We start from the raw sequence: 18,704 nt of genomic DNA, 5'->3' as shown, positions 1-18,704 counted from the left end.
AACATCCTTCCTTTGTCAGCAGGCAGTCAGCAATCTGGATTTTATATTCTATCAAGATAAAAGTAGAGCTGACTAAAAATTGCTAATATTAATGGCACTTAACGACATGCCTCAGGTTCTTTCCTAAATGCTTTACATGGTTAATCTCCTTTAATCTGCACAAGAACCCTAGAACCTAAGAATTATTACTACTATCATTATCCCCATTTTAAAAAGATGAAATAGAAGCGTGGAAAGTAGGTGAGTGCGGAGTCTAAACCCGTCCGTTCTGATTCAGGGTCCTAAGCCACTGTGGAGTACTGTCTTGTCAAGAAAACTCCTTAGGCGGAGCAAAGCTCTCTTTAGAAGTTAGGATTCGTATACCTTGTGACTTTAAAGCCACATATTATGAAGACATCCAATGTGTCACAGGTTCTGGAATCAAACCTGAGTTTGAATTTCGGCGCTGAGGACCTGAGTGTAAGCATGCGCTAGTGGTTAACTCACCTATTAAGTGGGACTAAAATTGTTTTCTTCTCAGGACTGTGTGTGCACATACTGAGCCTTCAGGCGCCTCATGCTCGCCCATCACCGGGTCAAGTAGACCAGGTGTGGAGCGGGGATGCTGGGCCTCCAGGTTTGTCACTAGGGGGCGCGCGAGGCCCTCGGTAGGAAGGGCGTGCGCTTGCGCTCCAGGCCTCTGGCGTCTCCCGGAAGGCTCAGCGCTTGACGACCCCAGGTAGCGCATGCGTGTCCTGGTCCCGCGGTTGTGATTGGCTTTCAGGCGCCAGGCGCATGCGCTATGCTAAGAAGGCTGGTCCCTCGGGCAAGATGGCTGCCAAAAGTTTTGCTTCCCGCGTCCGAGGTTCTCGGCGCTTTTTGAATGGCTTCGTGGCCGGAGCTGTCGTGGGGGCTGTAGGAGCCGGGCTGACGGTCACGCAGTTCCTCTGGAGTCCGGGCGCTGAGGCAGCGTTGGCGGTGAGGGAGCCGGACGGTGAGTGTGTGGGTCCCCAGGTCTCGGGCCGGGTTCCTGCCTAGGGCAGGAGCAGTGACCCTCGACGCGCGGCTGTCTCCACTCACCGGGCCCTTGGCGGTCCTCCGTCCAGTCTTCGGACTCGGCCTCCTCTCCCTGCGTCGCGTCCCCCCTGCCTCCTTCCAGGGCTTCCTTCCCCTGTGGTCTTACTACCCCCAAATCACGCCATGTGTGTTTTAACGTCTGTGTCCTCCCCTAGATTGTTAGCTCGGACCGTGCCAGTTCCCTTCTCCACTGTGTACACAACCCTGTACCTGGTAAACGTAATTGGCATGCAGTAAGCATGGATGAATGAATGAACACATGGTTTTAGCAGGTTAGCTGACTGTCCTCATTTTACCATCGTTCAAATGCAGAACACCTGCTACCCACTCTTCAGCATATATGTCCTTAAGTTACCTGAGGTACCTGATATTTGACAAAGTAAATGAGCTCGTGCCCATTTCTTACTGGCCCCGAAATGCTAATTTCACTTGCTCCTTCAGATACTTAGGATTTAGCAAGGGAACTACTGTGGTGAGTTAAAGCCTGGAGAGTGCATTAAGAGAGGATTATTTTGAGACTGACTCTGTTTAGCGCTGCTTGGTTTCTCCCACTAGGAAAAACAATACCAGTTTACCACAGGCTCGCTGCAGCACACATGCCTGCTTCAGTACCAGAACACGGAGGAGAGTGTGGATGAAAGATGGTCTTAAAAAAAGTGTAAAAGCTGTGCTTTTTGTTCCCAAACTAACTCCAAAAACATCATGAGTGGGTGTCTCCCATTCAGTCATATCAGTGACTGGTAAAGGCATGAGTTTTTCCTTTGCTGGTTTTGTATACACTGTACCTTGTGGGCCAGAGATTTGAAAATTTGATATGAAAGACTAGCAAGATCAGGTCCTTATTTAACAGTTAATGAAATAGCCAGAGTTTACCTTGATAGAGCTATACAACTGGTTAAAGGCAAAAACCAGTATTTTACCTGCTGCTGCTGTCTCTTATCTTTGCCTTGTAAGTAATTGCAAAAATGAGATCTAGTGAGTTAAACTGTTGAGTCAGTCCTTTGTAAGTCTTACCCTCCTCCTTATAACTTTTTGTTCCTAATAAGTCATTAACTGTTATTTTTTTCTCCTTTTTTTTTTTTTTTTTCATTTTTAGGTTCTCCAGAAAAGGCTGTCTTGGAACAATTTGGATTCCCTTTAACTGGAACAGAGACTAGGCATTACACTAATCATGCCTTATCTTATGATCAGGCAAAGCGGGTGCCTAGATGGGTTCTTGAACATATATCCAAGAGCAAGATAATGGGTAGGTGGTTAGAAGTAAAGGCATTGATGAAAGATGTTTCCAAATTTAGAATAAGTTGGATTATTAACAATCTCAACCTTTTTCACATTACAGCACATTTAGAAAATGATGATGCTTGTATGGCTCACTAGATAAATGGACCCTGCCTGGTAGCTGGGGAGCCACAGACCCCTTCCAGCTGTCTCAGGGGCTGCATCTTGACACATGAATCAGAGGCTTTGTCATAAATATTGCTGCAACGAGCACCACTCATTCATTACCTCCACAAGTATTTTTCAAGTGCCTACCATGTGCTTGGGACTGTATTGAGCCTTGGGGTCATATCAGTGACCATAGTAGATGGTTTCTACCCACAAGGCACTTTGAGTTGGGGAGGGGATGGGTTGACCCATCACATAATCATGAATGTATAATTGGTGACAGTTGGTAACCAATTGGTAACAACTGTCCTGAAGGAAAAATGATTGCAAGCTGGGTTAGTATAATTAAGGAGCAGTAAAGAATACGATGAGAGTGTCTCACAGGAGAACCTGATACTGATTAGTGAGGGCTTCTCTGAGAAAGTGGCCTGAAGGGTAGGTAGCAGTTACCTCAGCAGAGGAGTTGGGTAGGCAGCGGGATACCGAGAAAAGCATGCCAGGCAGAGAAAGAGCAGCCCAGTTGCATCTTTAAAGACTCCAGAGGGATGAGTTTTGTTCATTAGGGAACTGACAGAAGGCCAGCATTTCTGGGGCAAGGGAGAATGCAATGCAAAATGAGGCTGGAGGGGGTAGGCAGGTGTGTGAGTCTGTTCATGTGTCCTCGTGTCTTGATACGTTCCTATAATTAAGATGACCACATTTGGATATTCAGTGTCAGATTGATTCCTGGGTAGATTATTTCAGTTTACACTCCCATCATCATTCTTTGTCCTGTCTCTTCCAGCTCTCACCCATAATGAGCATTGAGCTTCACCAATTTATTCATTTTATTTGCAGTTATTGGTTACCAGTGAGTGTTAATATTTTGTGAGTTGTTTTTTCATGAATTATTCTTTACTTCTTTCAGTGGGGATATTCTTTTTTGAATTTAGTAGGAGTTCTTTTTTAAAAAAATTTTTTTTTCAACCAGTTTTTTGGGGGAGCGGTAATTAGGTTTTTATTTAATTAATTAATTTTAATGGAGGTGCTGGGGATTGAACCCAGGACCTTGTGCATGCTGACCACATGCTCTACGACTGAATTATAGGCTCTCCCTGTAGTTGTTTTACATTAAGGATATGACTTCTTGTCATAGTTGTCTTATTCCCATTTTGTTATTTGCTTTTTAATTTGCTATATGGCCCACAAATTATTTCTCCATTGCTTTCCAGTGCATGCTATGTTTAAATATATCAAAATGCTCACATTAAGATGAGTGTGTGCCTTCATAGAGTACACATCATCCAGCAGAATAGCAGGAGGCTTAGAATGTGTTTGCTGCTAGAAGGAAACTAAGTATAAACTTTATCATAGCAGTGAGACTTGATTATAACTTTACATCAAGGAAAACTGAATTGATTTAGTCTCAAGCCTGACCAATTTCCTTTTAATACAAAAATTTTCCCAAGTAGTAATTTCAGCTTTACTAATTTCATATTACTACTAAGTTATTTTCAGAGACATATAAGAAAAGCACTGCATTTCATATTGTAGATCCTGTGAGCTGTGTAGTGTTGAGGTGAAACAGAGCTGATTTATTTGAAAATGAGAGGCAATATACCTGTGATTTACTTGATTGTAGTGCAAAGAGTCTTCTGTTTTTAGTAATGACAGATTGTGTTATTCAGATTAACTCTCCTAAAAACAACAAGAAATGTTATTAACAGTATGTAAAAAAAGTATATAGAAAAAAAATCACTAAAAAAACCCCCACCACAACCATGAAGAGCCAACATGATAGTAGATTTGCAAGGCCAGTATCTGGGGGAACGCCGGAAGCCAGAGAGGTCAGGGCAGTCCTGGTAAACCAAAACCATGTTGCCTTTGGTTCCGCAGCCTTATGGGGTAAGGGGGACTGAAGGTAAGACCTCAACAGAAGTGAGTTTACATCCCCTCTCTAGGAAGTCATCTTCATCCTAGGCTTTTGAAAATTCCCAAAAATGATTTTTCAAAGGCATTGAGCACCAGGCAAAGAAAACTAGACATAAGAGGAAATGATTCCAATGGTAATGACACTTAGAGAAGTTTACTAGTAATTCTCTGTGTTACCAGTTTTGTTGTTGCTGTTGTTGTTTTAATTTATGGAGTGATTCTAAAAAGTTAGGTATTAGATACTTTACTTTGAACTTTCAGGTCTGATAATTTAAAAATTTTCTTGATTGAATGAAATGACATTGGAATCAGTCATTTCATTGATCTCCATTTTATACTTTTTTGAGTAGCAGCCTGAGTATATTCCTTTTGTACCCATAATTTTTATAGTTTAACAAGATCTGTCCTAATGACAGCGGAAAATGTCGTGCTTGGATTTGCTGATGTCCACTTTGGCAGACTATTCTGGGGGTGTCAGAATATAAGTAAAAATGAGATTTCGTCTCTCCCGCGTGTGCTCAGATATTTTGTTTCAGAGATTTCTGGATTGAACTCATAACCTAAATGTTTGTTTTGTCATGCCTTAAGAGGCAGTTAAGCAAGATATCAGAGACACTCTCCCCCTCCCCTAGGCTGTGGCTGCCCAGAACAAATTGTTTTGTGTCTATATATATCCATTATTTCAGTACATATAAACTTGTCAAATACAGTTGTACAAAATACAGTACATGGGGGTCTTTTTAAAAAGCAAGAGTGTTTAGTAATTAAGCTTTCTGTACAGCTCAGTTATTTGATTGGTCATTGTTTTTACATAAATACTGTCCAGGGGAACTTTTTCCTTTAACTTGAAAGGCCGTAAACAAAAGTACATGAGATAGCTACACTGTATGAAAACATTCTTTCCTAGACTAGTCCTTGCTAAACTCAGATGAAGTATCTGAACTATCCCAGGAACTTGAGACACGCATGCCGTCAGTCAGCACTGGCTGCTCAGAGAGATACCAGCCAGCAGCAACCAGCTTGCCTTGCTTAGAGAAGATCGAGGGATAGTTGTTCACTGGTAACTTACCCATTTTGTGTGTTTTTCTTCAGGTGATGCAGACAGAAAACATTGTAAATTCAAGCCTGATCCCAACATCCCTCCAACCTTCAGTGCCTTCAACGAGGACTATGTTGGAAGTGGGTGGTCACGAGGACACATGGCCCCAGCAGGAAATAACAAATTCTCATCTGTAGGCATATTTTTGGGGAGGGATGGGAATACAGGCCTGGTGTTATGCATTCCGTGGAAATTGGAAATCAAAAACCCAGGAGCGAAGCCCTAAAACTTGAGAATTTTCATACTCTTACTTTGTAATTTTCTTCCTGACTTTAATCCCTTTTTTGCTCAGACATTTTTAAACAGGTTGAATGAGGAAAACTAAATGCTATGTAGAAGGGAATTGGAAAGCCAGTAGGAGCTAAAGCTACTCAGTCGTTTTTATCTCAAAAAATTTCAGACCTGTGGAGAAGTTGAAGAAGAGAGTCCAGCAAAAACAATTTGACTTGTAAAAACATTGAGGATAGTACAGGAAATATGTTTTGATACACTTACTTTACACATGCAATTTTTTTTAACCACGGACAGTAAATTGCAGACATCGTAACACTTCATTCCTAAGTAGGTTGCTCAGGAGATTGTATCAATCTAAGAATGAGGATGTTTGCATTTATGTCAGGTGTATCATTATACCAGGAAATGTGTGAAGACGTATTTTGTATATTTGTACAGTAATGTATACAATTCATATTCAGATTTGCCAAACTGTCCCAATTATATCCTTTACAACTTTTTTTGGCTTCAGTATCTAATCATGAATTACCCAGTACATTTAGTTGTCATGTCTCTTCAGTCTTCTTTAATTTAGGATAATTTTTCTGCCAAAAAAGGGGAGAAATGTTTTTTTCTGACATTGACATTTATTGCATAAATTGTTAATGCTTATTGTCATTAAGATAGTGGTTCTCAGCCTTGGATACTCATTATAATCAGTGGGGAAAGTTTTTTAAAAAATCCTGATGCCTGCACCTGAAAGCCAGAGCAGTTGAATCAGAATTCTAGGGGGTAGGACCCAGGCATCAATATTTTTTAAAGCTTCCTAGGTTATTTCAATGTGCATCCAAGGTTGAGAGCTGCTATTTGAAAAGAAGGTATCTCGTGGCCTTGGTGGTTAGTGTAGATCAATGAAAGGAAATCCAGTGACAGAACCTTGTGTTTGAATCAGAAGTGTGAGATGAGTGGACACATGGTGCCAGAAATTGAGAAGAACAGGAATTTTTTGGTGCCAATTTTGAAGTAATGTGTTTGTACTGTACTTCTTAAATACTGCTGTCCCTGAAAGCTAACCATTGAGAAACTCTGCCAGAAGTTAGTTCATATAGTCTACGTTACAGGTTGAATTTTATATGTTATGAAGAAAGCCAGCACACCAAACTGCTTCTTTTGTTGAAGTCCTTATTCTGAATAATCATCATTGAGCTTTCTGTCATGAAATAGCTGTGGCTTTCATTTATCTAAACAATCACTTTAACTGCCTGAAGCTAAGCTAGGAATACGGAACTGCTTTCCTGTCTCTGCTGTGTAAAAATCTCACTCAAAGAGGAAGGCATTTCAGTGCGAGTTACTATTTTTATTTCTTTTCACAGAAAGCCATGGCTGAAACCTTTTACCTTTCTAATATTGTGCCTCAGAATTTTGATAATAATGCTGGATATTGGAACAGGTAAGATGTGAGAGTTTCAAAAATGTGATTCTGTGGGAGATGAATGATGTGCCGGGAGAATGTGCTAGTGAGCCTGGCAGCTGTTTCTGCCTCTGTTTGTCAGATACTAGCACGACTGAAGTACTTCGGACCGGTTTTCTTTGCTGGATTTTGGGAGTATAATTTTCTGTGGGAGTAAGATTTCAAAACATAGCCAGCCGTTTTGGTCATATTTGCCACTGGTCAGAAATCAAGTTTTAGAAGAAACTGCCCAAAATATTTATTACTGAGGCAGTAGGGCACTCTATAGGCAGAGGAGAGCTCTGTGTTTCTCTCTGCTTGTATTTAAAGATCTGCTGAGCTTTTTGGGAGCAGTTTTGGTGTAGTCAAACGTAGCCATTACCAGTTTTCGATAGGACCTGACTGCAGTAGTCCCCCCTTATCCATGCTTTTGACTTCTGCTGTTTCAGTCAGCTGTGAACCACAGTCCAAAAATATTAAATGGAAAATTCTGGAAATAAGTAAATCATACATTTTAAATTGGCATGTAGCTAAGTAGCATGATGAAATCTAGCACCTCCTGCTCTGTCCTACCGGGAATGTGGATCCTCTGTTGTCCAGTGTATCCCACCCGTTGGTCAGTAACCATATCGCTTTCATAGTGCGTGTGTTCGGGAAACCCTTATTTTACTTAATAATAGCCCCCAAATGCAAGAGTAGTGATGCCGGCCATTTGGATATGCCAAAGAGAAGCTGTAAAGTGCTTTCTTTAAGTGGAAAGGTGAAAGTTGTTGGCTTAAGAAAGAAAAAAATTTGTATACTGAGGTGGCTAAGATCTATCGTAAGAAGGAACCTCCTATCCATGAAATTGTGAAGAAGAAAAAAGAAACTCATGCTAGTTTTGCTGCTGCACCTCCAGCTGTAAAAGTTACAGCCACTAAGCATGATTGCTTAGTGATGGAAAAGGCATTAAATTCATTCAGTAAGGTATTTTAAGAGAGACCACATCCACATAACTTTTATTACAGTATATTGTTATAATTGTTCTATTTTGTTATTAGTTATTATTGCTAAATCTCTTACTATGCCTAAATTATAGATTAAGTTTTATCATATGTATGTATAGGAAAAAACATAGTGTGTATAGGATTTGGTACTGTCCGCGGTTTCAGGAATCCACTGGGGTCTTGGAACGTATCCTCTGCAAATAAGGGGTGACTACTGTGTAAAATCATTTGAGTCTTCTATATTTTTCTGACTCTAATTCAGTTCTATCAAGAGATCTTTTTAAGCATTTAAAACTAGTACTAATATTTCAGGGTACTGCGTTTTCCCCAGTCAGTACTTTGTGTTTTAAAATAATTAATAAGAGAGCACCTCACACTAAAATAATACTTCAACAGTTGTTTCATCTGCATACTCTCCCTTCCCCCTACTCAGATTACTTTAAGCAGGTCACAGATATATTGTTTCAGCCATAAATATTTCAATACATATTTTTAGAAGGAAAGAATTTCTTAAAAACATAACCACAGTACTGTTACTGCCCCTAAAAAATTTAATAGTAAGAAGTAGTTCCTTATTACCAATTTTATAATCAGTGTTGAAATTTCCCTTATTGTCTTTACTTTTTTTATTTTTGGTTGATTCTAACCTGGTCCACACATAGATTTGGGTGATATCTCTTTAGTCCCTTTTAATCTGTAAGTTTCTTTCCCACTTTTTTTCCCTCCCCTTGCAAATTATTTGTTGAAGACCTGGGATGTTAGTCCTATAGAATTTTCTTTCCATATTCTGACTGATTACATACCTGTAGAAGCTTTTAACAGTTTCCTTTCTCAAGGGATATAGTTTTGGGAGGGAAATGTTATCTTTAGTTGGGCATATATGCGTAGTATGTACTAATGTGGATTTTACTTTTTAGATAAGGAAACTGAGGAAGGATGTCATGCATTGTTACTGCTTATAAATCTCTTGCAACTGCAGCATAAAAAAGTGCATATTAAAACTGCTTGTCATTTTTAGCTAATAAATTGGCAAAAACAGTTTTTAAGTGATAAATCCCAGTGTTGTAAAGATTGTTGAGAAACTGCATGTCATATTTTGGAATTTATAGATTTGTACAGTCTCATTAAAAATACTAGTTTTACATATAATCAAGCATCATTAAAATATTTATTCAATAAATTCTAGCCCTTGAAATTTATTCTAAGGGTAATTCACAATGTTGCTAATAATGGATAATAATGTACAATGTTGCATTATTTAAGAAATGTTAGAATAAACCCGGTTGTCCTACAATAGGAATGATTACATAAGAAAGATGTATCTTGTTGAAATGATACATAGTTCTTCGAAAAAGTGAGAACTATGGCACAGAAAAATAAGGGAGAAAACAACAAAATTTCAGTTCTTAATTGCAATGAATGCAAACACAGGAAAATGCAGATAGTTTTATAAATGTGTGTAATTTTTAAGTTTTTTGGTTTAGTAAGTAAACTGGGAAAAAATGTTCCTTATATGCTTGTAGTGTTTGTGCCACATTCTCTTGTTTACATTTTTCTAATTCCATATTCTTGGTATCTTACCTTAGGACTTGATATGGTTTGCCCTTTTCTACATTTATGTCCGAGAATATCATACTTGGTTTTGCTTTGCTTTTCAGAATAGAAATGTACTGTCGAGAACTGACAGAGAGGTTTGAGGACGTCTGGATAGTATCTGGACCATTGACCTTACCTCAGACTGGAAGGGACGGAAAGAAAACAGTTAGTTACCAGGTAGGAACAGGTTTTAACAGTCAGGCTTATGTTATTTGCATGAGATTGTAATCTCGTTCTGTATGCTACTTTTTAATTTCATTTATTCAATGGGATTTATCAAACAGCTGTTGGAATGATAGGCTTACAGGATATAATGATGGATTAAAAAGCAGCCATTGACTTCAAGTTTAGTAAGGGAGACAGACATGTTATCAATTAGTTATTTTAATATGTGATATCTGTACAGCTACATAGATGAAATGGTGTCAGAAAGAATGGACCAGCCCTATTTGCGTGGGTCAGGAAGACTTACTGGAGGAGACTTGATAGATGATTAGGAATAAACTGAGTCAGGAGGGGAGCAGGGGAACTCCAGAAGATGGAGCAGTGTGAGCCCAGGGCGTTTATGGTCAACAGCACAGTTCTGGGATTTAGGTTTCACTGATCAAGACTGGAGCTTGTGGTACAAAAAAGTATGGGTGGCTCAGAGGGAGGTTGGAGATTTCTATAATAGTCAGGAGAGGGGCTAGATAACGGAGGGCTTTGTATTTCTTGAAGACTTCAATTTTAGTTTTTAGACAGATGAGTCACAGATTTTTTTAAGCATGAGTGATGTGATTTGTTTGGGGTTTTACTGAGTATTCTGGTGGCACTGTGTAGAGAGGTAGGTGAGGAAGGTGGTGTTTATAGGAGAGACTGTAGGCCAGGAGGTGAGCTGGGACATTCTCGCAGAGTCCACGCGAGAACAGATGCAGGGCTGAACACAGGCAGGTGGAGTGAAGCGGAGGAGCAGAATACAGGAAAGGGTAACCATGAATCTGTTTTTTGGGTGAGGAAGAGGGAACAGTTGAAGACATGCAGATTGCAGTCAGTTGAATAAATGGGAGGAAAAGCTTTTCTTTTAGATGCTTGGATTTTTAAAAAAAGGTAAAGTTTTTTTATATGCAAGATATTTGAGAACTGTATCGACTGAAGGAAAGGGAGATGAAAGATGTAAGAGAGTATTATTAGTGGTATGAGAGCTTTAGACAGCTCGTGTTGATGTCTAAGACTGAGGATTCTGCCAGGAGGGTGGCTGAATGGGTGTACCGTGAGATCCAGAGGGCCGGGGACGAAGTGGAGTGAGGAGGAAGCAAGGTGATAGTAAAGAGAGAAGGACTGAAGGACTTCCTGGGGAAGTCAAAGAGGAGGTGTGTTTGGAGGGAACTTCTAGTGGTGTTCAGAAAATGCTGCTTAGGTCACGTGATTACTTAAGTGGGTCTGTGATAAAAACTGAATGACCTGAGAAACAGGGTTAGGAAAACAAAAAAACTTAAGGGTATATTCTGTCGCATTTGACTTGCTTATTACCAGCTTGTCTGCCTGTGATGTGCAGTGGTGTGTAAGCATCCAAGGTGTTCATATAGGCACTCCCGCCCTCAGAGAATTCCAGGAGTTCTTGTGGGAGTGAAGGAGTGGCAACGAGTTAGTATTTTAAGCAGATTAATCTCTCTCCTCTGATCATCTTACTAACTTTAGTATTTTTTGTAATATTAGAAGAAAAAAATGGCTTGAAGCTCCCTGTAGTCTCTTTTCAAATACTAATTATTCTTGAGCTTTGGTAAATCCTCTTTACTCTTACCATTGGAAAATAGATTCTCCCAGCTTTCACTTCTAAACCTTAAAGTCATCAAATTACAGTTTTATGTGTGCTTTGTTTTCATAAAATTGAAAGATTTACATGACTCACTCACTGTGTGGTAGAAGAAGAAATGTGTACAAAGTTTAAAAGGGAAAATTAACCAGTAATTAAGAGCATTTTGCTTAGCAGCTTTTTTGGTGTGTGTGAATATTTCTGTTAAATATGTTTTGGCCAAATGCTGTCATGCAAAGTATATTGCTTTTCTTAAGCTGGATATAATTTTTTGAAATGTAACTTATAAAAAATATTATATATCTGCTGAGAGGGCCTAGAAGCAGTGATGTGCTGTTAGCAGTGAGTGTGCCTTGAGACCAGGTCTTGATATCTAAAAAACCATCTCCTGCTGAAAGAACCCAGCACTTGCAGAAACGGCTGATTCCAGGGCTGGTTCAGGGAAGGTACAGAACGGAACATCTTGTGTCAGGAAGTAAGAAAGTGCTCACACTATTGGTGAGGACGTGTCCAAAGGACACAGGAATCAGTTTGATGGAGTTCTAACTTACCGTGTTTGGAACTAGTTGATATAAAAATAAAATGGATTATAGATATGTTGAATTAAATAACAATCTATGCTTTTAATAAGTAAATACATGGGTGTAAGAAAAAGCTGCTTCTGGTGGATGGTCAACTAATAAGTTTGTAAGAATGAAACAGAAAGATCATTTTGTAACCATCACGGTAATAAGTGTTTCGGACAATCATCAGTGGACATTAAAACTAGAAAGTTTTGTGAGGAACAGGACATTTATATAGCCTAAAAGAATGCCCCCACAAATTACTTATTAATAGCAAAGCAAGAAATGATAACTCTGCAGTAGAGAAACTCCCCTTCAACTGAGTGATCAAAGTTAATATTGCCAGTATGGGGCCTACTGATAAACTGTACTTCCTAGTGGGATGTATTAAGCAGAATACAGTATCACTTCTGTGATATTTCTCCCCAAAACGCAGAGCGTTGAGTCTCATCATGCAGAAGTATCAGGCAAACCCCAAGTGAGGAACATTCTGTGAAGCAGCTGATTTGTGCTCTTCAAAAATGTTAGTGTTGTGAAAGACAAAGACAGAAATTAGGTGTTCTGGGTTAATGGAGACTGAGAGCTGCAGACTAAAAATGCATGAAAACAAAATATAATGTGTTGTCTTAGATCAGATCCTTGATCAGGAAAACAGGAGTTGCTAAAGAAGACTTTATTTGGACAACTGGCAACATTTGAGGTGTGTAGATTAGATAATTATATTTTATCAGTGTTAAATTTCCTGATTTTTATAATTATACTGTAATTGTGGAAGTAAATGTCTTTGCTCCTAGAAATACATCCTGAAAGATGTGTCTTCGACTTATTTTCAAAAAGTTTAGTGAAAAGAAATAGAAAAAAAGGCAATGGTTAAAAACAAATTGGGTAAAATGTTATCAGTTGATGAACCTGGGTGAAGGGTACACAATGTTCTGTGTGTCATCCTTGCAAATTTTAAATTTGCAGTTAGTTCAGAATGAAGCAAATATACATATATGTATATTTTAATATATCTTTTCTATATGAGAATTCTGATTACACTGGATAATATGTATTTTCTATGCCAGACTTCTCATTAAACTAGAATATATAAATCTAACCACTAAAGACTTAACCTTTTTTAAAATATACTTTTTTATTGAAGTATGATCAGTTTACAGTGTTGTGTCAATTTCTGGTGTACAGCACAATGCGTCAGTCATATGTGAACATACATGTATTCATTTTCATATTCTTTTTCACCATAAGTGACTGCAAGATATTGAATATAGTTCTCTGTGCTATACACTATAAACTTGTGTATCTATTTTATATATAGTAGTTAGGATCTGCAAATCTCAAATCTCAATTTGTCCCTTTCCACCCCCTTCCTCCCCGGAAACCATAAGTTTGTTTTCTATGACTGTGAGTCTGTTTCTGTTTTGTAAATAAGTTCTTTTGTCTTTTTTTCTAGATTCCACACGTGAGTGATATCATGTGGTATTTTTCGTTCTCTTTCTGGCTTACTTCGTTTAGAATGACAGTCTCCAGGTCCATCCATGTTGCTGCAGATGGGTTTATTATATTCTTCTTTATGGCTCTGTAGTATTCTGTTGTATTAATATACCACAATTTCTTAATCCAGTCATCTGTCGATGGACAAATAGCTTGCTTCCATGTCTTGGCTATTGTATATAGTGCTGCTGTGAACATTGGGGTGCGTGTATCTTTTTGAGTTCCCTCCAGATATATACCCAGAAGTGGGATTGCTAGATCATATGGTAAGTCTATCTTTAGTTTTTTGAGGAATCTCCATATTGTTTTCCATAACGGCTGCACTAAACTACGTTCCCATCAACAGTGTAGGAGGGTTCCCTTTTCTCTACACCCTCTTGAGTGTTTATCATTTATGGCCTGGATCATATGGTAAGTCTATTTTTAGTCTTTGGAATCTCCAGACTATTTTCCATAAAGGGTGCACCAAGCTACATTCCCACCAGCAGTGTAGGAGGGTTCCCTTTTCTCCACAGCCTCTGCACCATTTATCGTTTGTGAACTTTTGAATGATGGCCATTCTGACTGGTGTGAGGTGATACCTCATTCTAGTTTTGATTTGCGTTTCTCTGATAAGTAGCGAGATTGAGGCTTCTTTCATGTGCCTCTTAGCCATTGATATGTCTTAATTGGAGAATTGCTTGTTTAGGTCTTGGGCTCATTTTTGGATGGTTTATTTGTTTTTTTGTTAAGTTGTGTGAACTGTTTACATTTCTGGAAATTAACCTTTTGTCAGTGTCGCATCACTTGTGGGTATTTTCTCCCATTTCGTTGGTTGCTGTTTTGTTTTGGTTATGGTTTCCTTTGCTGTGCAAAAGCTTATAAGTTCAGTTACGTCCCACTTGTTAATTTTTGCTTATACTTCTATTGCCTGGATAGACTGCCCTAGGAGAACATGGCTAAGATTTGTGTCAGAGGCGGTTTTACCTATGTTTTCTTGTAGGTTTATCATGTCTAGTGTTACATTTAAGTCTTTTAGCCATTTTGAGTTTATTTCTGTGTATGGTGTGAGGGAGTGTTCTAACTTCATTGATTTACACGCTGCTATCCATTTTTCCCAACATCACTTGCTGAAGAGAGTGTCTTTTCTCCTTTGCGTATTCTTGCCTTCTGTGTCGAAGGTTAATTGACCGTAGAGGTCTGTGGGTTTATTTCTGGGCTCTCTGTTTTCTTCCGCTGATCCATGTGTCTGTTTTTATGCCAATACCAGTCTATTTTTATTACTGTCGCTAGGTAGTGTTGTCGGAAGTCTGGGTTGATTATTCCTCCAGATCCATTCTTTTTCTTCAACATTGCTTTGGCAATTCTGGGTCTTTCATGATTCCAGATAAATTTTAGATTTTGTTCTAGTTCTGTGAAAAATGTCCTTTGGTAATTTGATAGAGATCACACTGAATCTGTAGATTGCCTTGGGCAGCGTGGCCATTTTTACAATACTGTTCTTCCAATCCAAGAACATGGGATATCTTTCCATTTCTTTAAGTCCTCTTTAAGTTCCTTAATCGGTGTTTTGTAGTTCTTCCTGTATAAATCTTTCACCTTCTCAGTCATGTTTATTCCTAAGTATTGTATTGTTTTGGATGTGTTTTTAAAAGGAATTGTTTCTTTACTCTATTTTCCTTCTATTTCATTGTTAGTGTTAAGAAATGCAAATGATTTCTGTACGTTCACCTTATATCCTGCTACCTTGTCAAATTCTTTTATCAGCTCTAATGGTTTGTGTGTGGAGCCTTTAGGGATTTCTATATATTGGATCATGTCATCTGTATATAGTGACAGTTTTATCTCTTCTCTTCCAATTAGGGTCCTTTTTGTTTGTATTTCTTGCCTGCTTGCTGTGGTAGGACTTCTGAGACTATGTTGAATAGAAGTGGTGAGTGTGGGCATCCTTGTCTTGTTCCAGATTTTAGCGGGAAGGCTGTCAGCTTGTCACTGCTGAGTATTATCCTGGCTGTGGGCTTGTCATAAATAGCTTTTATTGTGTTGAGATATGTTCCCTCTATACCCACTTTGGTTAGAGGTTTTATCATAAATGGGTGTTGAATTTTATCAAATGCTTTTTCTGTATCGATTGAGATGATCATGTGGTTTTTGTCCTTTCTCTTGTTGATGTGGTGTGTCACATTGATTTACATATGTTGAACCATGTTTGTGTCCCTGGGTTGAACCCAACTTGATCATAATGTATAATTGTTTTCATGTGTGGTTGGATTCCCCTGTTTGGTAATATTTTGTTGAGGACTTTTACGTCTATGTTCATCAACGCTATTGACCTATATAGCTTTCTTTTTTTGGTAGTGTCTTTGGCTTTGGTATCAGGGTGATGGTGGCTTCATAGAATGAGTTTAGGAGTATTCCCTCTTCAGTCTTTTAGAAGAGTTTGAGAAGGAGCGATATGAGCTCTTCTTTGTATGTTTGATGGAACTCCCCTGTGAAACCATCTGGTCTTGGACTTTTGTTTGCAGTGAGGTTTTTTATTGCTGATTCTATTTCACTTCTAGTAATCGGTTATTCAAAGGATCTAATTCTCCTTTTTCTTTTCCTGTTTTTTTTTTTTGTAATGGAAGTAGAGTCGTCTACATTGTGTCAATTTCTGGTGTACAACACATTGTCTCAGTCTGTGTGTGTGTGTATGTATACACACACACACACATATACATACTCTTTATTAAATGTTATTATAAGATATTGAATATAGTTCTGTGTGCTATACAGTATAAACTTGTTTATCTGTTTTATCCATATTAGTTAGTGTCCGCAAATCTTGGACTCTCAATTTAGCCCTTCCTCTGCCCTTGGTAACCGTAAGTTTGTTTTCTGTGTCCATGAGTTTGTTTCTTTTTTGCAGATAAATTTATTTGTGTCTTTTTTTTAGACCCAACATGTAAGTGATTGTCTGCAACTTTTTATCAATTATTTTTCTTAACTTGTACTCAGATTTTGCTGAAGCTCTAAACACCTGCAGTATCACAGAGGCCTCTATTAAGTTTCTCTGTTCCCAGTTCTGTTGGTGTCAGTCTATTTGGAGTCCAGAAATCATGATGAGGAAGTATACATTTTTACTTTTCTCATCCTCTAAGCTGTCAGGAATGAAGAATACCATAAGATCTGAAAAGAGAACTCCATTTACAGTGAAATCAGGAAATGTCAAGTCTTATGTCAAGGACTTTCAAATAATATCTGAAACCTACAGTTCATTTGGAGTAAATTACAAAAGGATATTAAGTTGGCATGTCTTCTCTTACTAAATCATGGGCAGGGTACTGGAATGAGTTAGGTAGTTCCAGAAGGGCCCCACCAGTAGCAGGCCACAGGAGAAACTTCTGGAACCTTCCTTGGAGTTTATCCCTTTCTGTTGGAATACTAGGACTGGTCAGGTGGTTGTAATCTGTAAAAGCACAGATTTTATGTCCGATCTGTCCTTGTATTTTTATTTTGATACTTACTTGCATTTGGTCCTGGGAATATGATCAGACTTCGTTCAAGTTCAGTTTTATCTGCAAAATTTGGATAATAATAATATTTGCCTCATTGGGATGTTGGGACCATTGTTTAGTACCTAGCAAATAGTAGGTGTTCAGTAAATGTCAGCTACTATTATTATTCCTTTGGAGGCAGACTTAAGAAATCTCAGTGACATTAAATTCCTGAAGAGAATGAAGTGGTACCTACAAAGAATTCATTACTCAGATTGGTTAACATTAACACTATCAAGTTAATGAAAAAAAGATGATCTCTCAGTATTCTAAAACTTCAGAAATGTAACTCCTACCTATTCCTAGAGAAATTGCTTTAGACATACTTCAGTTAACTGAAATATGAATCAAATAAAGAATTCACAAAATGGAAAAGCTGTGAACAGAACATTTAACAATTAAGTCTTGTAATTAATCTTACACAACAGATTGTAATAGATGGTATTCTTGAAATAAAGCTGCCTGAGGTCTAATATGTAATCGTTTTATAAAAGATAAAGACAAAAACCAAAGGATGTACCAGCAACAACCAGGGGATTCCAGGGGGAGTGGGAGAGAGGCATCGCAGTATAAGTGCACCGAGTTCTTCATTCTTCATAGGAGCTGTCAGTGCACTCTGCTTCATATCAGAAGCTGGTAAAAATAGAGGTTTATGCATATGTACACCTATAAAATGAACACTAATAAAACCAACTCTCCCCTAACAGAACAAAACAATAAAATAAAACAACCCAAAAAGACACTATAGCAAAAGACAGAAAACTAAGAAAACATACTAATAAGATGACAGACCAAGTTACATGTTATAACAGTAAATATAATATATTCAGTTAATGAAAGTAAAATACCTCAGATTGGATCAGCGTGTAAAAGCCAACTAATTATTTATTTATTTATTTATTTATTGAGGGAGGTAATTATTTATCTATTTATTTATTTACTTTTGGAGGAGGTACTGGGGATTCAACCCAGGACCTTGTGCATGCTGAGCATGTACTCTACCACTTGAGCTATACCCTCTCCCCAAAAGCAAACTAATAATTTTTTTTGAAAACAACCTTATTGTGGTATGATTCCTGTACAGTAAACTATGCATATTTTAGATGTACAATTTGATGAATTTTGATAAATGAATTCACCTGTGAAGCCACCACCACAATCAAGATAGCTAACATTTCCATCACTCCGCAAGAGGTACAGATTTCAAACTCCCAGTTTATCCCTCCCAGCCCTTTACCCCTTGGTAACCATGAATCTATTCTCTATGTCTGTGAGTCTGTTTCTGTTTTGTAAATAAGTTTGTATGTGTCTGGTATTTTTTTGTTTGTTTTTTTAGATTCCACGTATAAGTGATATCATGTGGTATTTTTCTTTCTCTTTCTGGCTTTCTTCACTTAGAATGACAGTCTCCAGGTCCATCCATGTTGCTGCAAACAACATTATTTTGTTCTTTTTTATGGCTGAGTAGTATTCCATGTGCACGTGCGTGTGTGTGCGCGCGCACACACACACATACACACCCCACCACAACTTGTGTATCCAGTCTTTAGTTGATGGACATTTAGGTTGTTTCCATGTCTTGGTTATTGTAAATAGTGAACATTGGGGTGCATGTGTCTTTCTAAATTATATTTTTCTTTGGA

At 38.3% G+C, this 18,704-nt stretch overlaps 1 protein-coding gene across 13 annotated transcripts in view; it reads left to right on the top strand.

The window, feature by feature from the left end:
- Positions 1 to 639: 639 nt before the first annotated feature.
- Positions 640 to 18,704, top strand: part of EXOG (exo/endonuclease G) — a 51,397-nt gene continuing 33,332 nt past the window's right edge. For 6 of the 13 annotated variants that reach the window (XR_012500088.1, XR_012500089.1, XR_012500087.1 and 3 more), the window contains exons 1-5: positions 640 to 973; positions 2,153 to 2,302; positions 5,446 to 5,585; positions 7,039 to 7,115; positions 9,760 to 9,874. Coding sequence is in view for 2 of the 13 variants with exons in the window: in XM_074345228.1 (XP_074201329.1) it covers positions 775 to 973; positions 2,153 to 2,302; positions 5,446 to 5,585; positions 7,039 to 7,115; positions 9,760 to 9,874 (681 nt within the window). In the remaining 11 variants the exon portion in view is untranslated. Of the gene's footprint in view, positions 974 to 1,229; positions 1,329 to 2,152; positions 2,303 to 5,445; positions 5,586 to 7,038; positions 7,116 to 9,759; positions 9,875 to 18,704 lie in introns of those variants that run through there. The other 7 variants (XR_012500082.1, XR_012500080.1, XM_074345228.1 and 4 more) reach the window with 4 other exon arrangements.

This window comes from Camelus bactrianus, chromosome 17, assembly GCF_048773025.1.
Source record: "Camelus bactrianus isolate YW-2024 breed Bactrian camel chromosome 17, ASM4877302v1, whole genome shotgun sequence".
In the NCBI taxonomy this organism is placed as follows: Eukaryota; Metazoa; Chordata; class Mammalia; order Artiodactyla; family Camelidae; genus Camelus; species Camelus bactrianus.
Note: the sequence above shows the minus strand (reverse complement) of the source record. Positions and strands in the feature narration are given on the sequence as shown.